We start from the raw sequence: 25396 nt of genomic DNA on the forward strand, positions 1-25396 counted from the left end.
CGGGGCTCAGGGGCATAGGGAGGCTATGTGCTCGTCGGTGGAGTGGCAATCCTGAGGGGAGCCACCGCTGGGGTCCTGAGGGTTGGGTGAGAAAATGCACCCAGAGTTGAGCCACAGTTTGGCGTGTCCAGAGCAGGGGTCCCCTCCCGTGCCTGGGCTGATGGTAACGTTGACTTGGGGACAAGTGTGGTTCAAGGGGCTGGGATTGCTGATGTCTGAACAGCCCACCTGGGCACCCAGCAAGGCTTGGTCGAACAGAGGCACCAGAGGGAGCTCAGCTCTCAGGCTTCTGCGTGGAAGCTTGGATTGGGAGGTGACAGGGGTTTTACAAGTGCCCGAGGCTCCCAGAGGGTGGCCTCAGGCAGGGTGATCACCTGAGTGGCTGGTTTTCCTGATGGAAGTCGCAGCCCTACTGGTTTCTGGATGCCCCCATCCAGCTCCCCCATCCAGCTCCCCCATCTCGGGCTCCCGTGCAGTGTGGTGTGTCTGGGCAGAGGGGTGTGTGGGGAGGGTTGGCGGGGTGCTGTCTCCTGTCCCCTGTGGCTGTGGCAATATAAGTCAGAGCCAGCCTGTGACCACTGAGAGGGTGGGAGCTGGCCCGCATCCTGGGAGCATGTGTTGGGTCTGTGTTGACCTTGTGTCTGGCCAGGGAGGGTTTCCAGCCAGCCTGCTAGGGGGTTGTATTGGCCACATGGCCAGTGCCTGGTCCCAGGGGAGGCACTGCCCAGAGTGATGTGTGGAGCTGGATTGGCTCAGGGCCTGATGCTGCCCGTTGACTTGGAATTTGGCGAGAGTTTCCCCTGGTGGAGGCTCCCCACATCCCACCCCTTTGGCCCCTTAGGTCCTGTCGTCCCCAGCAGCCTCTCCCAGAGTGATTCATGCTGGCTGAGACCCCTGGGGTCTGCACGCAGGAGCAGGCTGACACCAGCTGCTCCATCCCCAGGTGTGATCCTAGGAAACACTTTGTCACCTGCATGGGGCGGGGCCACCCCCAAGCGGAGCCTCTGGTGTCTCACCACCACGGGGGCTGGGTCTGGCAGCCTCACATCTGTGGGGCATCTGGCCTGGTATAGGCCAGGAGGCTGGCATCGCTAGCGGGGAGCTGCCTGGCCACATGGCCACACAGGCCCGGCTCTCAGAGCTGGGATCCACATCTTCTTCCTCACCTGCCTCACACTCCGGGGCCCCCAGGCACACAGGCAGCTGCCCAGCCCTGGCCGGCTGGAGCCTCGGATCCTGGCCCTGTCCACACCTGGCGGCTGATCTGAGAGCCCCACTGTCACACACCCGTTAGGGTCTCCTGCCAATGGACCAGCACACGGGGGACACTGGCTCCCCCAGGGTGAGCGCACGGGCGGTGGGGGTGTGGGCCCCCTCTTGCTCCCCTTGGGTTCTCACTCTGCAGCCTGTGCTTGCTGGATCGGCTGCAAGGGTTGGGTCTTCGGAGCCCTGCCCCGGTTGGGTGGCTGCTGGGCACTTGTGACATTGCAGTCACTGCTGCTGCGTTAGGCCCCTGGCATGGGGCCAGATCTGGCACGGAGCACCCCGGAGGCCTGGGCACGGCCGCTTCTTTCTGTATCAAAACTGCTGGAGAAGTGAGGTGCAGAATCCAGTCTTGGGATGACATTTTTCTCTTTTTTCTTAAATGAAGGTGAAATTCACATTGCATAAAATAACCCCCTTTGAAACATAGCGACCCTTTGTGCATTCATCGTGCTGTGCAGCCATCACCTTTATCTCATTCCGAGACATTTTCCTCACCCTCCCAGGAGACCCCAGACCCGCCAGCAGGTACGCCCCATCCTACACTGTGTGACCTCTCGAGATGGGGCTCCTTTCACACAGCACGAGGCTTGAGGCTCCTCCTCGCTGTCATCCTCCGTGTCTGTCTTCATCACCCGCTGGTGGGCACCCGGGTGGCCTCCCCCTTCTGATGGCTGTGGACAAGTCTGCTGTGAGCGTGTGCACACACCGTGGTTTGAGTCCCTCTTTCTATTTATCTTGGGCAGGTGCTTAGGGGTGGGACTGCTGGGTCTGTGGCGCCTCTGGGTTTGTCTTGTGTCGGGAGCCGTTACTTTCTGCTGGTAGAAAACTCCCGGGATGGGGAGGGCTGGGGAGCATGGAGCCTTCCCCTCACCACCCTTCAGGCTGGACTCACCAGGTGGCATCCACGATCACTTCAGCTCTGGGGAGAGCGGGGACCCCTGGGTTGGGGCTGGCGAGAAGTGGTGAGGGCGGCCTTTGTGAGTCTCCAGGTGAAGACTCAGAGCCTAGCCTGGTTCTGACCTTCGACCGCCCACCTGTGCCTGTGCTTGGATCATCCCTGGGAGAAGCTGGAGCAAGGGGCCTGTCTGGTGCCCACGTAGCTGGGCTTTGAGAGGCCCCTGCTCAAGACTTACCTTGTACCAGAAGGCTGGTCAGCCTCCGGGTGGTTCCCTGGGCTGCAGTGTTGCCTAGGTAAATTCCAGGCCGTAAGTGACGCCCATAGCCCGAGCTGGAGCCCTTGTGGGGCCAGAGAGCGGGGTGAGCTGTGGGGAGCAGCGGGGCCAAGTGGCCCTGGATATCCCATGCCAGTGTCTTCGGTGAATTGATGGACCCTTCTGCATGCAGTCAACCAATGGGGTGCCTGCCGCCAGCCAGCCCAGACCCGAGCGTGACCATGTGCCCCCAGAAGCCCCCAGGCAGCCCCCCATCTTCTCGCCTAGACTGGAGCCCTGAACACCCCGGTCCTGGGTTTTGGAGGAAAGAGAGGCTTCTGCTGGCTTTGGGGAGGAGCCGTCACCTGCTTCTGGAGCTGAACTTCTCCGTCCTGGGCCCTGGTCTGCCTGTGGCCATGGGGCATCAGCCTGCCTGGTGCCCAGAGTTCCAGCCCAAGCCTGAGGGGTTGGGGGAGCCCCAGCTGCCTTGTCGGGCTCTGGCTTTTCTCCTGGTGGCCGGTCCACCTGCAGCTTCTTGAGCATTCACCAAGGGTCTCCTGCGGCCCTTGTGGGCTTGTTCTGGGCTGAGCACGGGGGCCCCGAGACTAGGGGGGCCAGTCCCCACCAGAGCTTGCCTGGTCCGGCTGGGGACAGATCACCCAGCGCGGAGCCACGGGGATGTTAGAGCTCAGCCCGGCCTGGGGTGGAGGCGGCGCCCGCAGGTACCCAAGGCGGGGTCTCAGCCAGCATGGAGATGCTGGGGTTGGGGGCTTTGGGGGAACAAGGGGCGATTGCAGCCTCAGTGAGGGTGACCAGGCAGCGGTGGCTGTCCTGAGTGCCAGACCCTGCAGCCCCTGTGCCAGGCCAGGCTAAGGGGCTTTTCCTGTGGGTGTGGGGGGGGTCCCTGAAGGCCCCCAGCTGCAGTGGGCTCCTTTCCCCGTGTAGCCTAGCAGGGTCGGGGTGGGGGGCTGTGAGGCTGCCCTGGTGCTGGGGACCTGTGCTCACATGGCCAGCTGTGTTCCAGGCCTGGGAAGCTGGGGACCCAGCTGTGCCAGCAGCTGTGTGGAAGCTCATCTGGCATCCAGCCCCACCTGCCTGGACACCGCCCTCCCAGCCACCTGGCCTCAAGGCCCGAGTGTCAGGACAGGTCCCAGAGCTTGGGTGCCTGCCCCACACCGGAGAAGGGGCTGTTGCTTGCCTGCCAGGGCAGTCTGTTGGGGCCAGGCAGACAGGGGACCCTGGGCACTCTGGCTCTGACCCCTGGTCTTGGCCAGCCTCCGTCTCGCCCTGTGTAACTCTCTAGGAATTCCCAAAAAATTCCCACCATGGACCTCCGCAGGGCTGTGCTGACAGCTGCATTCCAACAGTCCGGAGACGGCTGGCCTGCATTCCGCTTGGCCCGTTCTCATGGGACTGTGGCCGCCCCGAGGCCTTTGGCCCCGCCCAGGGCTCTTCCAGGGCCCGTCCTAAGGTACAGAGAGAAATGCCCCTGGCACTGGGGAGCTTTGGGCCAGCTCAGGTCCGGAAAGGCCAGCGCTGTGTTCCGTCTGTCTGGGGTGCTGGTGGGAAAGGTCGGCCTCATCTTCTGGGAACAGCACCCTGTGGGCTGGGCTGGCGTCTGGCCATCTGCGTCCTCAGCATGCTGGGGGCTCCACTGGCTCTGAGCCTGCCTCCAGGTTCTGATCCCCATGCAGCTGGGGAGGGCCTGGCCTTTGGCCTCTAGAGGCGGGGGCACAGGGGACTGAACATTCCTGGAACCTTGGATGGTGCAGCTCAGCAGGGGTGGGTGGGCAGAGGCGCCTGGTCCCTGCGTCACCTCAAGTTGGGTCCCACACCTTCTCAAGGCAGGTCACTTGATTCCCTTCTTCCCTCGATGCTCCTGCCGGCCCAGTCACTTGTGTGGGGAGGCAGTGACGCTGCCTCTGCCCAGGACCAAGTCCCGGGGGGAGTCCTGCTGCCTGAACCAGGCAGAGGCGCACCCCGGGAGAACTGCCACATTCCCGCGCCCGCAAAGACGGAGGGCGGGCTAGAGCATGGGCTCTGGGTCCTGGCGGGCTGGGCTCAGCAACATGGTGTGGTGTTCAGGGCTCCTAACTTGCTCTCCAGGCCCGACTCAGATGCCACGTGATCCCCAGAGACGTGCCAGGAAGGGAGGATGGGGCCTGGGGCTGTCTTAAGGCGGGAGGGGGTGTGGCTGTGCAGGTGACGGTGAAACTCCTCCTGGCCTCAGAGCCGAGGGAAGCCGGGTTTTTCCTGAAAACCCACAGCTGTGGCAGACCGCTTGACCGGAACACACACACACACACACACACACACACACACACACACACACACGGCAGCCGATCTCTGGGGACTCACAAAAAGGGTGTGGCTGCTTTACGGGAGGAGGGCCACCCCCTCTGCCAAGCCATACCCAAATGTTGCTCCATTTTGCAGTGCGGCTCCCCTGCTGCTGGGTTTCCACACCCAGGCCTCCCTCCTTCGAGGCCTGTTCTGGAGGGGAACCCTGAGCATTATCCCTCTGAGGCCTCGGGTGGGCCGAGGCTGGAGGGAGGAGGTGGCCGCGTGGCTGGCACCTCACCTGCTTCTCCCCTCGCAGATGTGGGCGAGTGTGCCAGCACCAATGGGGGCTGTGCGGGTCGGTGCCGGGACACCGTGGGGGGCTTCTACTGCCGCTGCCCCTCCCCCAGACACCAGCTGCAGGGTGATGGCGAGACTTGCCAAGGTAGGGCATGGCCCAGCCCACTGCCACCCTGCCTCGGCCTCCCTTCACAGCCCACTGCCACCCCGCCTGGCAGCCCCCTTCCCAGCCCATTGCCACCCCGCCTTGGCGGCCTCCCTGGCAGCCCCCTTCCCAGCCCACTGCCACCCCGCCTCGGTGGCCTCCCTGGCACCCTCCTTCCCAGCCCGCTGCCACCCCGCCTTGGCGTCCTCCTTGGCAGCCCCCTTCCCAGCCCACTGCCACCCCACCTCGGCCTCCCTGGCAGCCCCCTTCCCAGCCCATTGCCACCCCGCCATGGCGGCCTCCCTGGCACCCTCCTTCCCAGCCCGCTGCCACCCTGCCTCAGCGGCCTCCCTGGCAGCCCCCTTCCCAGCCCACTGCCACCCCACCTCGGCCTCCCTGGCAGCCCCCTTCCCAGCCCATTGCCACCCCGCCTCGGTGGCCTCCCTGGCACCCTCCTTCCCAGCCCACAGGCTTCTCCAAGGGCTCCACTCGGGGCACTCCTCACCCAACTCACTCCCCACTCCTGACATTGCCTCTGTGGGGACTCAGAGGACCTGGTGTTGGTGGGAGGCACCTTGGGGGCCATGCGGGAGGAAGGAGGGGCGGGCAGGGACGGCTCAGGCAAGGCCTGGGGCTAGAAGCGTTTGCGAGCTCTAAGCAGACCCTGTAGCTCAGCCCCACCATGGCTGGCAGGCTGGCAGCAAAGTCAAGGACAGACAGAAGGAAAACCCACTGGGAGAGATGAGAACAGATTAGGATTGAGGTGGGGGAGGAGGCCGAGGAGGGTGGCAGTGGGGGCCCCAAGCTGTCCCCATCTCCCACTCACACTCCTTTGCCTGCTCCAGCCTCTGCCCTGGCATCTGACCCTGGGGTGGATCTGGGCAGCCTGGCCCCTGGGAGAGTCCTCAGGCCTCTGCTCTGCTGTCCCGGGTCAGACACTTACTGTCATCATCTCCCAGAACTTCCCTTGCCAAACGCAACGCTGTCTCCAGCTGTCCAGCTGCGAGCCGTCTGGAGGGAGGCAGGGGCCAGCCTGCTGGACTTGGGGTCGGGGGAGGTGGGAGGGGCATCTGCTCTGTCTGGGATGTTCTAGAAACAGATTCTGTGTGCTCCTCTCCAGCCTGTGCTTGTGGCCAGCGGGAGGCTGGGGGAGAGGAGAAGCTGCTGTGACCCGCGGGGCCTGGGAGGCTTGGGAGCCCCGGCTCAGTGAGGAGGGAAGATGGCTCCACCTGCGGCACAGTCCCCGCCAGCTCCCGGACCCCCGCTCCATTCTGGCTCTTGCCTTGGTTTCTGTGAAAGGGGCTCCACTGGGGTGGCGGAAAGCCCCAGAGGCTCCAGGATGAGCCAGGTGCAGGTGGAGTTGGGCAGGATGAGGGGAGGAGAACCCCCCCCAGACCCGGGATGAGGAGGGGCCCAGCTGCCATGCCTTCTCTCCTGCAGGGCCCCCACCCTTGTCCACTCCAGGTATGGGATGGCCCCAGGACTTGGCCACCTCCACACGTTGGAGCTGGAGGTTCCGACCCACCGAGGAGCCTGTCCCAGGTGGGACGCAGGAGGCACGGGGCAGCTTACATTTCCCCACCCGCGGCTGCCTGTGCAGTCCCTCAGAAGGGTCCACTCAGCCCCCACCCAGGGCTGCTCCCTGGCAGGGACTGAGGTGTCAGAGTTAAGACCAGACCCCCCTACCTGGTCTCTGGCATTGTGGGGGGCCTGTGCTGAACCGATTTCACCTCAACCCTGGGAAAGAAGTGCACCCCTCTCGGGCTGGTGTCCCTGGGGCTGGGAGTCCCTGCGGAGGCAGCACGAAGACCCGCAGCGGACACAGGCACCTTCCCCGGCCCCTGAAACTCCCCTGTTGTAACTGACGGGGTGGGGGCCTGTGTGTCCTAGGGGGAGGGCTGGCCCCGCCGCCAAGCCATGGTACCCAGGCAGCTTCCTTCTCCCCCAAGATCCTTGTATATGCCCCCCTTTAAAGTGGGGGTGCTCGCCCAGCTGGAGTAGGAGGCAAAGGGAGGGTCACTGTCCGGTGACCCGAGTCATCCTCCCGAGGTCAGCATGGACCCAGCCCTGAGTGCCACCTGCCCCCTCGGCCACCCTGCCCCCAGCTCCAGATAGGCTCCTCTGCCCCGCTGTTCCCCGACCCAAGCCCACTCGTCTCCCCAGTTGCTGTGTGGGGTCTGAAACCCCACTCGATGGTGTGTGGGAAGCCCTGGGTCTGCCAGGCCAGGGCTGGTGCCGGGTCTTGGTGGGGCGTGGTGTGGTCTCAGTGCCTGTGGCTGGGAACACCAGGCAGAGCAGAGTGAGAGGCCCAAGACCCTGCTGGGGGGCTGGGCTGGGGGCTGCCTGGCAGGTTCCCGATGCTCCAGGGCTGCGGTGTGTGGAGCACTCCCCAGGCTGACCAGCGTCTGCTGGTGTCAGGGCCTGTTCCAGCAGCCCCTGCATGAGGGCAGGCTCTTGAGGTGACCCAGGATGCTGCGTGGGGGTCCCTCCTAGGAGGAGCTCCACTGACCCAGGCCGGCCCAGGGAAGCCAACGGAGAGGCCCCGGGGGCCCCTGCACAAAGGCTGTGCTGCGGGGTTGAGAGCACCTGTTACAGGGTGCAGACGGTGCTCGGGGGCAGAGGGGACAGGTGCCGCCCTGCAGCCCCAGGAGCCCCTGTTCAGGTGGGCTCCAGAGCCTGGTCAGGCTGGCTGCTGTCATGCTGAGGGGAGAGGGTTAGCCTGATGCCGCTGCGATGCTGAGGGTAGAGGGTTAGCCTGATGCCGCTGCGATGCTGGGGGGAGAGGGTTAGCCTGATGCCGCTGCGATGCTGGGGGGAGAGGGTTAGCCTGATGCTTGGGCCTTCCATGTCTCTCTCAGCCTGGGGTGGTGGTGGGCCCTGTAATGGGGTCCCTGGCAGGTGTGTGTCAGGCCCCGGAAGACAGACTGACCACACTCCCGCCTCCTGTGTCAGTGAGTGGTGCGGTGCGCAGAGGCTCTCCCGCGATAGAGCGGCTCCGGGTGGTGAATGCGCTTCCCACTGCCCATGGCCAGAGCCGGGGGTCTCCTGATTCGTGCTCTGGGGCTGCTGGCCGTGTTTATGCCCCTCCAGGGCTGACGCGGGCTGGGCGTCCAGGCACGGCAGGTGGTGTGCCTCTGGAATGTCAACTCCATGACAGACACTGCAGAGCCCAGCATGGTGACGGCAAACACATTAGGCCCGGGCCTCGACCCGTATCCCTTCAGGAGGTGTTGGAATCTCTCTGCCAGGGGTCCCTATGGACAGAAAAGGTCTTTGCCATCTGGCAGAGCTGGCCAGAGGCAGAGGCGTGGACCGGATGACCCGGGGCCAGCCAGGAGGCTAGACGGCATCTCGGCCAGGGACCGGGCCACAGACTCTGCCTCCCAGCAGTGCCGACGCTTCCTCTCCTGCCCTGTCCCTGGCCTCGCCCCGCCTCCCGCCCGGGGGTTCTCACCCCCAGCTCTGCGTGTTTGGGATGGCTGGGGCTCCGAGTCACCGTGTGGCCGAGGGGGCCCTGCCAAAGGCCAGGAGCCTGCTGTGTTTTCTCTGTCCCTCTGCCAGCCCAGCCTCCCCCGAAAATGTAGTCTTGCCGAGCGAGTGAGTGAGTGCATGGCTCAGGGGGTGCCGGCAGCCGAGCGTGAGCACGAACGCAGGGTTCGGGCCCCTCGGAGCAGGGAAGGGCCACGTTGCTTGGTCACCCGCAGGGCCTGGGGACCCCTGGCAGGGCAGTGTGTGCCAAGTTGATGGGGTGGGCCCGGAACCTGCTTGCAGTGATGACTCGGCCCCATCAAGCTCTGAGTGAGTGCTGGCGCAGGAAACTGGCCTCAGAGTGCCCTGGCCCCGGCCCTGGGAGCGTCTCCAGGCCAGTGTGTTTGTCATGTTCTGGGAGACTGGCCTGGGGCAGGAGCTGAGCTCTGCTCTGCTGGGCTGGGCAGTCCGTAGTGGGCTCATCTCCCAGGGGAGGCTGGATGCCTGCCGCTGCTTCTGCCATTTCCTGGGCAGGGTGCAGCCTCTGACATGTGCCCACCCTCCTCCCAGGCCCCTGGGCAGGTGGGCTCAGGCCTGTGCATGCCAGAGCTGGCAGGCCCTAGGGAGGAATTCAGGCTCCTCTGTAGAGCTCCTGCCCGGGCTGCCTGGCCCCGAGCTCACCTCCAGGATGGCCCAGGCCTTCCAGGGAAGCCGCTTTGGGGATGCCACCGCAGAACCAGCCATTGGTGTCAGCGAGGGCCAGGTTTGAACTTCCCTTAGCTCCTTATTGTGTGGTCTTGGGCGAGTAGCTCTGCCACTCTGAACTCCAGTCTCTCTCTGTAAGATGCGGCAAGTCCTGCTCTCAGCCCTTACAGCAATCTAGAGGATTTGGGGAAAATGCTCGGGGCCCACGGCCCGGGCTGCAGAGAAACCCCGGACAGAGAGGAGAGCTGCCCCACTCGTGTGGCCCATCTTCCCCTCGGCCTGGGCTCCCCACTCTCTCCACCTGCCTTCCTCTGCCTCCTCTTGACCACAGTCCTCGGGGACCAGGATCCCACATCAGGCTGAGTGGGGGGCGGCCAGGACCCTACATCCAGGCCTGGGGACCCCTGGCAGGTCTCCATGCAAGCCCAGCTTCCTCCCTCCACTGCCAGCTGGGTTGGAGTTCAGTCCTGTGAACATTCCCACCTATAAAATGGGTCCAACCCTGGCATTAAGCCCATGGTTTGGCTGGAAGACCACAGTGACAATGTAATGGGCAGAGGTGTTCTGTGCTGTTCAGAAGGAGGAAGCAGTGCTGCCTTTGGCCTCCAGGCTGGGTGGACTCCACCCATCCAGGCCCGAGGGCTGCCTTCCCACACTGGGGCTGGATTCAGCCCCGACACTGTGCTGCTCCCACCCCGGCTGACCCCTCCTTCCAGGAGATAAGGAGGGATCACGGGAAAGGGGGCAGCCGGGGGTGGGGGGAGGCGGCCAGGCCGGGGCTGGGCGGAAGCAGGCGCCTTCTCTGGTGGAAGTGGCAGCTCTTCCTTCTCGGTGCCGGACCCGGCTCTCAGCTGCTACTTGGCGGCGGGGGCTTCCAGGGTAGAGCTGGGTTTTCATCGGAGTGTCTGTGGGATGCGGGTGGGCTCTGTGGGATGCCACCCTTCTCAAGAGCAAAGGGACCTGCTATAAGGGGGTGAGCTCACGGTAGCAGGGACCACCAGAGACTCCCCCCACGGTGCCCCCAGGGAGCCCCTGTGCCCGGGAGTCTGTCGCTCTGCCCTTCCCACCCATCCCCGCCCACTCTCTGCTGCCACTGTGGGCTCGGCCTTTCACACCCTCGCCTGCTGCCTGAGGGCACTGCCAGGTTCCCACTGTCCCCAGGGAGAGGAAGGCATGTGGGAAGTGACCGAGGGCTGCGGGCTAGGAAGCCTGGGCGCTGACCGGCTGCCCCCCTCGGGCCAGCTGTGCCTCTCCCGCGGAGCCCAGGCACGGGAGAAACGAGTGGGCAAGGGGGCCTGATTTGGACCCTGGTCCTGGCACCCAGGCCAGGTGCCTGCATGTCCACCTGCACTCCATGAACCCCTTGGTGCTGGAGCTTTTTCTCTGACCTTCCTGTGGGAGCAACACTTTGTCCCACCCATGGCAGGGCCTCCACCCAGGAGAACGGCATTTCCACGGGAGTCTCCCAGGAGGCTTTAATGCTTCCAGGACTTTGTTGCTTCCTGGGACAATGTGCTCTTGCTGAACTGGAAGAGTGGTCATGGTGGCCGAAAGCCTCTGCAAGCCCTGTGCGACCCACACTCCATGCCAAGCCTGGGTGGCAGCCCCGCTCCATGACGCTCAGTGCTGAGGCCCCCCATGGGGCAGTGCCATGGGGGAGTTAGAGAATGGAGCAAGAGGCCCAGAGAGCGCAGGAGCATTTGCGGAGTCAGAGCTGGAGGGTGGCAGAGGGGGCAGGTGCCCAGAGCCCCTTGAAGTCCAGGGCAACCTTCAGGGCCCCAGCCTGCGCCTGGCCCCACCCAGCCCTGACGCCTGGGCTGCTGACTGTTTGGCCCCAGGATGCCATCTCCCCTTTCTAGCTGGTGGCTTCTCTGGATGTGGAAGAGGCTTCTTACTCATTCCCAGTCCCCATGCCAGAAGCGCCCAGCACTTAGTGGGTATTCCACAAACATCTGGAGCCGTGACCTGAATGTCGGTGTCCCTGCAAAATTCCTGCGTTCGAGTGGACTACCCAGTGGGATGGTGTGAAGAGGTGGGGCCTTGTAGGCAGTGAGGAGGCCAGGAAGGCTCTGCCCTGGGGAATGGGATGACTGCCCCAGAAAAGATCGGAGGGAGTGGTTCCCCTTCTGCCCTGTGAAGCTGCCCTGAAAAGCCGCCCTGGAGGAGCCACAGGGCTGGTCTGCCGTGCCTGGATCTTGGACTTCCCAGCCTCTGGAGCTGTAAGACATACATCCAGGGGTTTGTAAATTACCCAGACTAAGGCATCCTGTAGGAGCAGCAGGAGTGAACAAGCAAACACAGCTGTGGGGAAGGCTGTCCTCGCAGGGAAAGAGATGGAGGTGTGGTGAGGCCTCAGCGTCCCTCGCCCATGGACCCTGGAGCCCAGGCCTGAACCTGGGCCTTCCGGTTGCAAAGCTGGGGCCACGTTCCTGTGGGTGGCTGAATCTGGGCCTCCCCAGGCCAACATTCTTCAGCTGGCTGTCTTCCCAGTGCAGCGGGAAACCCGGCTGCAAAGTGTGTTCCTTCCAGGCAGGATGGCAGCATTTCCGACAGGGCGTCTGTGGTCAGAGGCCTGCTCCGTCCGAGGCGCTGTGAGTGAAAAGCTTTCATTTCCGACTCTAATGAGCAGACCCTGGCAGGCACGTTCTCAGTTAAGGCCAAGCCGGGAAAATAATAGCCTTCAGCGTCAGCGGTGAGAGCCAGCCCAGCAACAGAAAGACAAGAGGCTTTCTCTGACTGCCCAGAACCAGGACGCTGGGGCAGTTTCCTGGAGGACACCCCGAGCTGGGCAGCCTGCAGGCATCTGTGGCTGTGCTCCAGATAAACACGGAGGGCTGAAGGGCTGGTGGGTTTAGGCAGCAGCCCAGAAGGCCTGGGTTTGGATCCCAGCCTCGATGCTGGACAGGTGCGACCCTGGGGGCCTGCATAACTCTCGGAGCCTGCAGTCCTCAGACTTGGAGCTTGGGGAGGCTCAGTGGACACCTTCACATGGCAAAGCTCAGCGCACCCTGGGACCCTGGCCTGGCCCGGGAGCCATCTGTTGGGAAGATAAGCCTGGGCCTGGGAAGGTGACTAGTGGATGCTTCAGGCAAGGCCTTGCCCTTGTCCTAGAAGCTTCTGTCACCAAGCCAAGGGCCTCCTGGGCTGGGGAAACCGAGGCGCCCAGGTAGCCACTTTTCTCCAGTCCTCCCGGAAGCCCCAGTGGCCCCAGCTTGGTTTCCCAGGGGCTACTCATGAGGAGGTTGGGGCGATTGTGCCCCAGAGTCAGGGGCTGTGAACTCTCAGAACTGCGGATGCCTCGGGAGGGCAGGTGCCTCCTGCATGACCCGGGCCAAGTCACGTTCCCCCTGTGCCTCCTAAGAGTGGAACCCACCATTCCCTCCTGGCAGGGCTGAGGTGCTGAGCCAGGCATGTGCAGGTGGGGCCGTGTTCCTAGGAAGGAGAGATCCCGCTGAGCCCCCTGAGCCTCCCCTTCTCCCGTCGTGTTCCCTCTACTTTTATCTCCCACAGCCACCCCGGCCCCTCCCCCATGCATCTCTGCTGGCCCCGCCTGGCCTTTCTGTCGGGGGGCCAGCCTCCTGATGGGAGGCCGCTGCTGCCTGTGTCCCCGGCCCCTGCTCATCTCTGGGCCTTGGGTCTGTAGTGACACTGCACCTTAGACCCCGTGCCCTGGGCCGCCTCCCCACCACGCCCCATCTCTTCCCCAGGGCACCCTTGATCACTGGATTCGGCCCAGGCCTTTCCCTGATCCTCTACCCCTCACCCCCTGGGATCCTACTGGGCTCTTGACCCCACTGAGGCCTGTTCATGTCCCTGAAAATGTCATGTCCAAAGGCCAGCTGAGTGCCACCTCCTCCAGGAAGCCTCCCGGATCACTCCTCTGAGTACAGTGTGAGACCTGGGGCATCCTCTTGCCTGTCTGCATTCTCCGCTCCCCTGGCAGCTCTGATGTCCCAGCGAGAGTCTGGGCCCCGGGGCGTGGGGCTGGCCTTGCCTGGGGGCTACATCCCCAGCGGGTGCTGTGTCAGCCCTCGAGGGCTCAGGTGCCCCCGGGCCTTGCACGGCTGGGTGGGAAACAGCAACAGAGAACCCACAGACAGCGCGGTCACACACACACACACACACACACACACACGCACACGCACACGCACACATGCTCTGCTGGCCGGCAGCAGAGCCTCACGGGGACAGACCAGGCCTCAGGCTCGCGGGGGCTGCTCTGGGAGTCTGATGCCTCCCTCAGAGCCAGGAGACAGGGCCACTCCATCCTGGGCTCACCTGGGGGCTGGTGTGTACAAGAGAAGGGGGCTCCCCTCTGTTTCTGCCTGGCCCCAGCCAGGGACAGCTGCAGTCAGGAATGGCAGCTGGGCTCACGGAAACAGCGGTGGTTTCAATTTTCCTTCCTTTGGCTTGGGCGAGGAGTGGAGACAGGGTAATGGGTTTACCATGAGGCTGACATTGGAACGGTTCGGGGAGGCCCCTGCCAGGCCCTGTGTGCTCTGAGGCCGGGTGGGGGCCCCCCTGCTCCTGATAGAAGCTCTGTGGTGGCAACAGTGGGAGAAGGGGTGCGAGGAACGTTGGGGAGGCCGTTCTGCTCTGTCTCCGCAGGGAGGCAGCTTGGACTGTGTGAGACCCCAGACCACAAATGGACCTCCTGCTCTGGCCTGGGCTCTGGAAGTCAACGGTTGGAAACCGCCAGGCAGATCCACGTGCCACTTGCAGGGGCGGGGTGGCATGGGATGGCTTTGGGGCTTAGGAGCCTTGAGCCCACGAAGGCAGATTAAAGAGAAGCTTGAGAGTGGCCTCCTTCTAGTACCTTCTGGGCCATGCTCTCTGCAGTGGGGGCCAGCAGGTGCACACTGACCACTGCCCTGTCCTTGCAGCCCTGTACCCCTTGCTGCTCTGGGTGGCTCCTTTCCCCCACTCCAAGCCTGGTCCCAGCCCCTCCCAGGCCACCCATCTCCACCCTCTCCCTGCATTAGCTGGGATGGTCTCCACCTGTGCATGGACTAGCACTTTTGCGGGGGACACGCCCTTACCTTCCGGTGTCCATGGCCCACCCCATCATCCCATCCAGACCCCAGGCCAGGTCCCCTTACCAATGCATGTGCCCAGGGCAGGGGTGGGATGAGAAGACCAAGAATCTCACAGTTGCTTTTAAATATCATGGCCGGAAGTGATGACTGTGCCCTCTGCTCATGTGGCCACACCCGCCTTCTCCCGCCTTCTGTGGGAGCGGGGAAGAGTGAGCTGCAGGTGTCCATGAGGGCAGAGCCCAGGGCCCGGTGCCCCCCGGCCACTCGTTCAGGGTCCATCTGCCCACCTAGGAGCACCCCTGGCCTGGCACACAGAGCACACACAGGTAGTTGTGGGCGGTGGTGATCACCGCTCCACCTGGGTGCCTGCTGGGCCTGTAACCTTCTCCCTGCAACATGGCCACCTCGGACAGGACTATGGGCCGTGGCTCCTGGTAGCTTCTCTGAGTGTCACTCCTTTCTTTCATACCCTTAACCCCCCACCACCAGCCAAGGGCTTAGCTCCTTCCCCCTGTTTCATGCCAGGTGCTGGGTCTGTGATGCCATCCCCAGGGGCCTGGCTAGGTGGGAGATTGCCCGCTGAGGAGGTAGACTGGGCTGGGCACTGGGCTGCCTGGGGCCTTGGCCCCCTTGGGCCCCACTGGTGGCCCCCTCACGCCATGCCTGAGCCCCTAGGAACCTGGGTGAAGGCAGCCCCCACTATGCCCACAGCCTCTCTGGCTCCCACACCCAGCCCAGCTTCGCCCAACACTAGCTCTGCATTCAGAGGCCAGGGCAGTGTGGACAGCCCGGCATCATCTCCCTCTCAGGGAGGTAGAGGCACGTGTCCAGGCGCCTGAGCCGCAAGGCCGGAGGGGGGCCTTGTGGAGCGGGTGTCGGAGGTGAGCACTGAGGGACAGACACACGCAGCAGTCGGGGGGTGTTGGCTGGATCTCGTCCACTTCCAGGCTCTGGTTTTGCCTGAAGTTCCGGAGTCAGGGCCCAGCCCCAAGGGGGAGCTGTGACATTTCGGGGTGGCACTGGCCCTCGATCTGGCCTGGGTCCTGGCAGGAGCCTGGTGGCCACCCAGCTTGGAGAGGGGAGAAGCTGGAGCCAGCCGCTGGGGGCTGGGAGAGCCTTCTGCTGACACACACACATTCCCAGGCACAGACGCCGGCTGCATTTCCACATCGGGAAAGCATTTCCCAAGCAGCTTCCAGACCCCACAGCCTCCGGCCGGGACGTGCTTGGTGGCGGCAGTGAGTGGGGGAGGGGGTGTTGTGGGTGCAGCCTGGGCCTCAGAGGCGCTCTCTACCGGTGGGCTGCTGCCCCCCACGGCCACGCCCAGGCTCCTCCCTAGCCTAGCAGGAGGGACAGCCCAGAGCCCTCCGCACCCCAGAGCTTCAGCTGGGGCTCATTTATACTCCAGCTCTCCCAGGTTGTGGGGACCTGGACGGACGTCTCAGTTGGGTGGGGCGATGCCACTGTACCCCAGAGCCATGTCCTGCCTGTGGTGGGCACACACATCGTTGTTGCATAAAAAAACTAAATGAATGAGCCAATGAAGGGGTGTCGTAGAGGAGGGTGGGCAGGGGTAGGGGGGTCCAGCCTAGGGTGGGCCGGCCAGCTGGGGAGGCTTTGCAGAGGTGACCTCTGAGTTGGTGTCTTTGAAGGATGCATCGGAGGTCATGGTCTGTTGGGCGGGAGGAAGGGTGAGTGTCTAGACTGCCAGGGAAGGCTCATTCAGGGAAGCCGAGGCCACCAGAGGACGGCCAGAGCCAGGGTGCGAAGCCGGAGCTGCCTAGAAACTCTTTGTCCAGGCCCCAGGGATGCCCCCTTGGAGAGTTGCAGCACTGAGCCCTGCCCGACAGTCTGCCTGGCGCCTGCCATGGCCTGGGGAGGGTGATGAGCAGGAGAGACCATGTGCCCAATTAGAGGGGTGCCTGTGGGTGCCCACCAGAGCCACTCCCCTGGAGGAACCCGAAGGAGGTGGCCCAGCGAGGACAGGATTTGGGGGAGAGTCAGACCTGGTTCCCCTGGGCTGCACTTCTCTTCCCTGCGTGACCCTGGGGAAGTCATTTCTCCTCTGGAAACTGGCTTAGCGAAACCCCAGGAGAATGTCCCAGGAGCCGTGGGCAGAAGGCAGGACCCAGGGCCGCTGGGGGGCCCCCACACTGGGGTTCCAGCTGGGCAGAATGAGGATTTAATCATGGTCTGTATGTGAGGGCAGAGGGGAGGTGGGCGGGTGGGCATGGGGCAGCAGATGAGAAGAGGAGCAGAAGTGGGGGACTCCCGGCTACGGGATAGGAGGAGCCTGTGTAGGGCCAGGGTGGTCTGTGTGGGGGACCAGAGGGTTGGATGCAGCCTTCTGGAGAGGGGCAGCCTCCCTGCTGCCTGTCAGATGACGGTGTCTGATGCGAATGACCCTGAGGGTGAGATGGGGATGTGATACCAGGAGGCTCCCATAGCTCTTGGGGGTTTTGGGGCAGAAAAGACAATTTCCTTTGCCTGAACTTGTTGTCAGGAAGCTTCCCGAAGGCCTCGCTGCGCTGTGACAGCTGCTTCCTGGAGGCTCGCCCTGCTCTGTTGGCTGCCCTCCTCTGCCTGGATCCCATGGGCACCGTTGCGGTGACACACCTGGCCCTGGTTCTCCTTCCCGAGTCACGTGTCTCATTGCTTCAGGGCCCCTGAGCTAGTCTCATTCAGGCCTCTGCCCATGCACAGATGAGGAAACTGAGGCCAGAGATGCCCCGGGACGTGGCCATGCCATACAGCCCCTCAGTGGGCCAGGAGCTGCCTCTGTGGCCCCAGTCCCGCACTGGGTACTGGGCACACGGGCTGTGGTAGCCCAGCCCTCACCCTGGATGGACGCGGGATTTGGAGTCCAGATGAATGGAATGGGTGATGGCAGCCCCAAGGGGAATGGAGGGGCTGGAGTGGTGGCCTCCAGATGGCTCTGGCAGGGTGCTGAGGTGGGGGTATGGAGGTGATGGCTATCAAGGGAGAGGGCCAGGGCTCAGGTCTCAGGCCAGGGGGCTGGCTTCCAGGATGCCTCCGGAGCATGGCTGTGTCCACCATGGCTTAGGAGGTGGACAGTTCCCAGGACGTCCCCCGCCCTCTGGGAATCAGCTCTGGACACTGTCTTTGCCATGGGTCTCTGCATGGCCTTGGGGTGTCTGCTGGAGCAAAGGGCCGGGAAGGGGCATGGTCAGGCCTCCAGACTCGGCCTCCCACTCCCACGTTTGTTGACTTTTATGGATCCTCAATCAAGCGCCTTTCCCACAGGAGGGAGGTGCTAGTGTTACAGATGGGGAAACTGAGGCACAGAGCGTTTCCCCAGCTTGCCTGGGGCCTCAGTTCTTACTAGCAAAGCTGGGGCTGTCCAACAGAAACAGAATGTGAGCCACACACGCAAGCCATACATGCTGTCTCACAGTTTCTCAGGGCCACGTCGGAAAAGCAAAAACAAATAGGTGAAATTGATTTTAATAGTATATTTTATTTAACATAATAGGTGCAAATATGATCCTTGTCAGCATGCAGTCCATATAAAAATGGCTCACTGGGTAGTTCTATTCTTTCTTGCTAAGAACATACTGACTGAGAAGGTGACATGTGTGATGCTAGCACGCAGGTCCACTGGGACAAGCCACGGTGCATGGCTCGGTGGCCTTTGGGGCTTGTGGGCTCCAGCTGGCCGTAGACTCCGGGTGCCTGACCTTCCCTGCTTGGGGCCTCGCGCAGCGGCTCCTGGGCTCCTCCCTCCTCCTCAAGACAGCACGAGGCAGGAGCCCTTTCCCAGGGTGGGCAAGACTTGGGGGACAGCATGGGATCCTGAGGGTGTGACTGGTGCCTCCCGCTTCCTGTGGGCTTCTTCCTCCTCCCAAGACCCCGGAGCCTGGAGGGTGTCAGAGTGGGGCCTGCCTGAGCTGGGAGACAGCATCCCTTCAAGGGCCTCTTGAGGGACCTTCCCCAGATGGGGTGCTGATGGAGGACCCCAGCCCCGTCGCCTGTTGGTGAGGGTGACTGGAGTCGGAGGTGCAGGGATTCTGTTGCCCAGGCTCCCGCCGAGTACTGGGCCCCGTCCTGTAGCAGGCGGAGAGGGACAGAGACCAGGGAGAGCTCGCTCACAGGGTGGCCGGCCGTGCACCTCCCGGAGGATGGATGCTGCCTCCGCAGCCCGTGCCCTTGCAGGCCTGGCCTCTGGTGTCTTCCCCTGCACCCCTCTCAAGCCTGGCCCCTACCTCCATGGAAACTGCTGGGCTGAGGCCCTGTTGGGCTGTGGCTGCGGAGGGCGGGACCCTCGAGCTTCTGTTGGCACTAACTGGTGAGTTGTTGGCAATGAGTTGCACATTACGGTCATAAATGATGTTGCCCTGCATGGAAGGTGCCTTCAAACAGACCTGTCAGCCTGTCTATCCGTGAGATTTACAGAGGCTCCTCACGGCAAGGGCTCAGAGGCTGATGGGAGGGGCTCCCCAGGAGGCCCCGCAGACAGGCAGGGCCCAGGCAGGCCCGTTTCTGCAGAGTGTTGGGGGCCAAGGGGGCGGGCTGGCCTCTGGATGGCAGACAGGACGGGGCAAGGTGAGACAGGCTGGGACTGGGTGGGGCCTCTTCTTTCCCACGCGCTCAAGGATGGCCCCTCAGCCCTTGCTCCCAGGTGCCCTGGATCAGCAGAGACTGCTCTCTGCCACATCTTAGCACTGGGCAGGCTTCTGAGGGGTGGGTCTCGGCCAGCAGGTGGGCCCCTGGCTGTAGTGGAGAGTGGAGAGAAGGTGGAGGCTCTGCCGTGATGGGCCGCCTGCTTCCCTGAGTTGCTGGGGCTGGAGTTCTGCTCAATTGAATTTGACCTGAGGACAGCATCTTAGTCTGTCTGGGCCTCAGTTTCCTCACCTCTAAAATGGGGACAGTAGCCCTCCCCTGCAGGGAATGGTGAGGATGGCACTGCATTCCCAGACCCCAGGGCCTGGCACAGCGGCCACAGCTGAGGTTGGCAGTCCTTCTTCCCCACAGCTCTACCCGTGGCTATGCTCCTGACCTAGGCTTGCCCACATACAGGGCCTGCTGGCCCAGGGAGCATGCACCCTCCTCCTTCCTGACAGCTGGAAGGTATCCCCAAGCTTTCTGTCTCTGCAGTGGCCCCAGTCATGTGGCTTTGTGCCCAACGCTCACCTATTGTCCTCTGAGAGGAGACACAGGCTGCATCTCTGGGAACAGGCTGAGCTCCAGGGACACTTCCACTGCATTTCGGAGGGAGATTTTCGGGCCTTCCTGGAAAGGCCGGGAACAGTGTGGGCGGGTGCCCAGTCCTTCTGTGGACCCCCACCGCCAGTGCTGGAGGTGGTGCTGGGCTGGTCCCAGGCAGGGATCACTGCTGAGGGTCACTGAGCACCACAGCTTGCTGGTCACAGCTCTTCCATCTCCATGGAGGCTAGGAGTGGGAGCCCAGTGACCCCCGACCAAGGATAGGTGCGAGAAGGGGCTCAGAGAGGATGGGGGGCTCTGGGGACTCTGATCCAAGCCGGAATCACAGCCCTGGCTCTCCTGCAGAGGTTAAGTGCTTGACGAGGCTCTAATCTGTCGTTCCTTCTGCTGCCGACCCTGGGAGGACTGCCTCCCCCGGGCTATGCCCTCGAGGAGCGTGGGGACCCAGGGCTCTGGGGTTGGAAGCACCTCCATGGCCTTTGCAGCCTGACACCTGGGCACTGCTGGCCACCCTGCAGGCAAGTTCTCCCTGCTCTCTGTCCGTCACCACCTGCTGCAGGGATGGCAGCTTTCCCTTGCCCAGGCTCCCTCCAAGTATGGGGTCCTGGGCCAGGGGAGGACAGGACAGTGCAGGCACTGGACGTGGGGACTGGGGGTGTCTCAGCCCGTGTTTCCACATCGGTGCTGCAGCTTCAAACCAGTTCCCCATCTTCCTCACCCTTGTCAGAGTTCAGCCCCACCAGCCGCCTCTGCAGGCCCCCCTCCCCCGCCCCGCGGCCCCCCTCCCCCGCCCCGCGGCCCGGCCAGGATGGCTCCCTTTGCTGCTTTGGCTTCTTTTCCGTGTTGGCTCCAAGAACACACATGTTTGTGCATGTGTGTGCCTGTGCGTATGTCCTGCGTGTCTGTGTACCTCCTGTGTGCATGTTGGCACACGTGAGTCTGTGTGCCTGTGTCTGTGGGTCACATGTGGATGTCTGCGTTTGTGCCTAGGTCCCTATCTGCGTCCGGGTCCGGGAGCGCGCACTCTGGAATGCGCGGGGCGGGCGGGCCGGCGCGGCCCCCTGGGGGAGGCGGGGCGGGGCTCGGGGCGGGGCCGGGGGTGGCTCCCTCGGGTGTCTGCGGACTTGGCCTTTACCTGCGGGGCGGAGGGAAAGCTGAGAACTTAAAGGCGAAGGGCGGGGCGCGCCCGGCCCAGAGCGGCTCCCGGGCGGCGCCGAGCGGAGCGGATCCCGGGGCTGGGATTGCGCGCCCGCCCGGAACCCAGAACCAGCCCGAGCCGCCTGCCCCGTCGCCCGGCCGCCGGCTTAGGGCGCAGCGCGGTTGGTCCTCGCCCCCTCCCGCCCGCCGGCCTACCAGGCCATGGGGGCGTCCCGGGACCGCGGGCTGGCCGCGCTCTGGTGCCTTGGGCTCCTGGGGGGCCTGGCGCGCGTCGCGGGCACGCACTACCGCTACCTCTGGAGGGGCTGCTACCCATGTCACCTGGGCCAGGCCGGCTACCCCGTGAGCGCCGGTGACCAGAGGCCAGGTGGGCGCCGGGCGAGCCTGGGCAGGGCGGGCGGGGCCAGGGCGCTCCCCGGCGCGCTCCCTTTGTTTCCTCTTTTTAAAGTTTGCGCCAGGGCGCTGCCAGCTAGGCTGGAGGGAGCAGGGCGAGGCAGTGCCCGGCAGGCGCGCCTGCTTCTGGGACAGGGTCCGTGGGCGCTGAGGAGTCGGTCACCCCCGTCCCCTCTCAGGGCTGTCGGCAGAGGCTACTAACAGCCAGGTCCCTTGACCGGAGGAAAGAAAAACATCCCCTGACTGTCTGTGGGAGCAGGGTTCCCCGCTCCCCATGGCACTGGCGACTCTGCGGGTCAAGTGAAAAGGCAGGCTGGAGAGAAAGGCCCTTTGAGACCCCCGGAGCTGAGTCTCCGGGGTCCCCAGAGCTCAGCCCCTTTGGGGTCCTGTCTGTGGATGTGGCAGGTGCCGTTCTTCCTGGAGCCCCACAGGCATGGGCAGCTGAGCACCCTGGTGGCCTGGGAAGCAGGTTACAGCCCTGCTCTCGTTCCGTCCTGCCTCTCTCTGCAGCTGGGATCTGGCGCCTGCACTAGGCCCGCCTCCCTCCAGGTGGTTGCTTTGAACTCCCTGGGATCCACAGAGCTTGGAGCTGGGCACCCTCGGGAATTGGAGGAGGGGGTGGAATTGGAGGAGGGGGTGTGGGGTTTGTGGCTCCCAGTGAGTCGTCAGCCGCATCACCCGGGGGTAGGCAGTGGCTGGCGGGGGGGGGGCCTGAAATGGCTCCTTAGAGACGTCACCCCTCCTTAGCTGTTTCGAGTGCCAGGCCGAGCTTCTGCCTCTCTCCTGCGTGAAGGACTAAGCACCACGCCCTCAGTGTGGCAAAGGCTTCCTTCATTCCCTGGCTTGGTCACTTGGCCTAGGGTGGCCCAGGCTCCATCTTCACTGGGTAGGCAGCCTTCCGGCTGTGCGGCTCAGCCAAGGCCAGGTCCACCCACAGTGCCACTAAATGCCTTGCGACTGCGAAGCATCCAAGGCCTCTGGCTGGGTGTCGCTGGGCGCTCGGGAGCTGGGAGCCCCTGTCCTGGTCTAAAGCGTGCTCCAGCTTTTGGGGGAGAGAGGAGAAAGGCCCATAGGTAATGATGTGTGCTCCCTGGGGGTGAGGACCCCGTGGCAAGTGTGGGGACAAAGCAGGGCTTGGAACTTGATAACTGCCCTGAGCGGAGCTTTCTGGCAGGGGCCCAGAGCCCTCCAAGTTTCCTATAAGTCCAGGTGGGCTTCGGAAGGGGCGCGTCTTGGGTGGTTTCTGCAGAGGCAGCTGGTTCGAGGCAGCCCAGCCATGCCTGTCCACCTGCCTGTGTAGTCCTGGGCTGGGAGCTGTGGGGCGTGGGTGGTGGTCGCTGGGGGCCCCATGGGCTCCCTGAGGCTCCTCCACCTCCCAGCCTGGTAGACACTGCAGGTCTCGCCAGGCTCCCGGTGAACCAGCCCGTGTTGGCACAGCCGTGTCGCCGTGTGCCAGTGTGCTGACGGTTCTGTTGTGAGGCTGCCAAAGTCCATAGTCTCATATCTAGCTGAGGGCAGCAGCAGGATCCTGGCCCAGCTGTTCCTTAAAATAGCCGCTCTCTGAGCCCACTCGTCTCTCACCAGATGGCTCCCCCCAGGTTCATGTCGCAGCTGTCTGGGGCCTCTCTGGCCTGCCCCCTGCCCCGTGTGGGGCTTGGCCTGGGGCTGGACAGGGACAGTGGATTTGCCTCCAGGGTGGGCCGTTGTCCCTGGAATGAGCAGGTTTTGTCGCCTGACTCATAGGGGCCTCCAAGCTCCTTTCGGCCTTTGCTGGGGCCCCGCTAACCTCAGGCTCAGGCCCCCACACTGGCCTCTGAGTCTCGGGGGCCAGTGCTTCCTGGGGGCCCTGGTCCCACTACAGGGCTCAGTGGGCAGCATGGTCTGTGTGTAGGCGGCACGGGATGGTCCTGGATCACAGGTCTGCAAAGGAGGGAACCCAGGGAGCAAGCTTCTGCAGGGCACGCGGCTCCCGTGAACCTGGCTGTGTGACCAGCCCCACAGAGGCACAGGAGTCGGGGGGCCGGTCTGGCAGAGCTGGCACTGGGAGCCCCGATTTCCAGCCCAGATGGTCCGAGCGTCTGTGACTCCTGAGACGACAGTGGTGTCTTCTGCAGTTGTGCCCCGTGGGTGCGGTAACAAATAACCACATACTCAGCACTTAGGACAGCACGGATTTATTACCTGACAGTCCTGCGAGGCCCAGTCCAAAGTGGGCTAAAATCAAGGCGTGGGCAGGGCTGTGCTCCTTCTGGAGGCTCTAGGGGAGAGTCTGTCTCTTGCCCCTTTCAGCTTTATAGAGGCCGCCTGCATTCCTGGTCTTGTGGCCCCTCCTCCATCCTCAAAGCCTATAGCACAGCACCTGCCAATCCCTGCCTCCCTCCGACCTCTGCTTCCACGCTCACATCTCCTCCTCCCTGCCCTCTGACCCTCCTGCCTCCCTCTTATAAGGACCCTGTGATCATGTTGGGCCCACCTGGATATGCCAGGATAACCTCCCATCCAGATCCTCAATTCAGTCCCATCTGCAAAGGTAGGTCCCTCTGCCATATGAGGGTCTGGGGATGAGGATGTGGACATTTCTGGGGGACATTCATTACTCAGCTGACCACATTGTCCTGAAAGGCCACTGCACCTACGGCTCTTCAGATCACAGCCGCAGCCAGGGTCACCGGCTCAGCACCTGCGGGGTCCTTGGAGCCGTCTGAGAACAGCTCAGCCCTGCCATCACGTGGGGTGCCTTGGGAGTGGGGCAGAGAGGGTTTAGGTGACGCATTCCTACCTTGCTTTCTGAGTGAAAATCATTTCTATTAAGGGGATTTGCTCAGTTCAAAGGGGCTGAGATCTCAGAGTGGAGGGGACCCCAGCAGGAGGTTGTCTGGCCCAGTGCCTGTCCCTGTAGGCCTCTGTCGTCCAAGTGGGAGGCCCCAAATCCTTCACCCTTGAGCTGGCTCGCTGTGTCCAGAAGCTGATCCTGGCTGACAGCAAATAGCAGGCACCGGAAGCCTGGGTGCGCTTCAGCACCCCCACCCAGGCCCTGTCTCTCCCACCACAGCCCCCTGCCACTGCCAGATGGTGCAGCTGGGGTGAGAAGGGCTTGGCCTAGCCGACCTGGGCCTGTGCATTTTCAGAGAGAGCGTGGAATTTCTGGAGGGACTAGTGGCTGAGAGAGGCGGGGCCGAACCCGGCTGGGATGCTGGAGTCCCAGTGTTCCTGTCCACGTAGCAGGAGGACACTTACATCGTTACTTTTCAGAGACCCTCTCGGGGGTCTTGGATGGAGGGATCTGAGCTCAGGGGGAAAGGGTCTCCTTCCTGAGCCCTTCAGGTGGGTGCCACCCACACTGCCCTGCCCAGTGGGCATGAGTCTGCCCCCAGCTGACTCTCATTGGAGGGCACCAGGTCCCTCTGTCCCTCCAGCTTCTTTGGGGCGCTGTTGGGGGCCCGTTAACCCTTTGCTTTCCAGCGTCTTCCCGCAAACCATCCTGGCCTTTGTGAAGGTTGTGGTGGCAACTTCATGGTGCAGGTGGAGAGGGGCTCCTGGTCTCATTTGCAGCCCCCTCTGGGGGGCAGCCTCAGGGCTTAGGGACCCTTGGGGTCTCCCCAGAGTGGGTGTGTCTCGTGCCTCCAGTGGATGGCCCTGGAGGTCCCAGGCAGAGACCCTGGCCTCCTGGGGCTGTTCATGTCATCTCTGGGTTGCAGGCACATTCTCAGAGCGTGGATGGGCAGCAGGGTTTCCATAGGTGGCGGGCACAGCCTGGTGGGTGGGTACCATCCGTTGACTCAGGCTTGGAGACAGCTATGAAGAGCTTCTTGGTGTGTGCTGGCGCTGGCTGCTTGCACCTGTCAACAGTGCTCCGACGCCGGAGTTTTAGGATGGAGCCCGGAAGGTGGGCATTTTCACAGGGACCGTGGGTGGGAACTGGAGGGTGGTGGGAAGGCCTTGGTGGTCACAGCCGATCGTGGACCTGGCGATTGTTAAGCAGAATTAGGGAGACCTTGGCTCTGTGCAGCCCCTGGAAGCGAGGGATGAGGCCAGCCATGTTTCCCACACGGTCGAGGACTTGTCTTTTGAAATCATAATATTTTCTCCCAGAGAGGCCAAGCCCAGTGGGAGTCTGCTGGTGGCATTTTCAGCTAAATGTTGCCTTCCCTCTCAAGGCAAGGTCAGCAGGCGGGGCCTCCGTTGTCACCCTGGCCAGAGGGCCCCAGATGCTTGGCTCATAGCTTTTGGAAGAGCACCTGTGTGTCTTTCTCCCCGTGGTGACTCTTTGGCAGCTCTCAGCAGCCCCTCCCTCCCTTCAGATCTGTGAA

General features: G+C 63.4%; 1 protein-coding gene across 7 annotated transcripts in view; it reads left to right on the forward strand.

The window, feature by feature from the left end:
* MEGF6 (multiple EGF like domains 6) overlaps positions 1-25396 on the forward strand; it is a 136665-nt gene that overhangs the window by 72693 nt on the left and 38576 nt on the right. For 3 of the 7 annotated variants that reach the window (XM_024355910.3, XM_063805666.1, XM_063805674.1), the window contains exon 1: positions 20729-21060. The exons of the other annotated variants lie outside the window; for them this stretch is intronic. In XM_024355910.3, coding sequence (XP_024211678.1) covers positions 20895-21060 — 166 coding nt within the window. In that variant the 5' untranslated portion in view covers positions 20729-20894. Of the gene's footprint in view, positions 1-20728; positions 21061-25396 lie in introns of those variants that run through there. 7 annotated transcript variants of the gene reach the window in all.

Source organism: Pan troglodytes, chromosome 1 (assembly GCF_028858775.2).
Source record: "Pan troglodytes isolate AG18354 chromosome 1, NHGRI_mPanTro3-v2.0_pri, whole genome shotgun sequence".
In the NCBI taxonomy this organism is placed as follows: domain Eukaryota; kingdom Metazoa; phylum Chordata; class Mammalia; order Primates; family Hominidae; genus Pan; species Pan troglodytes.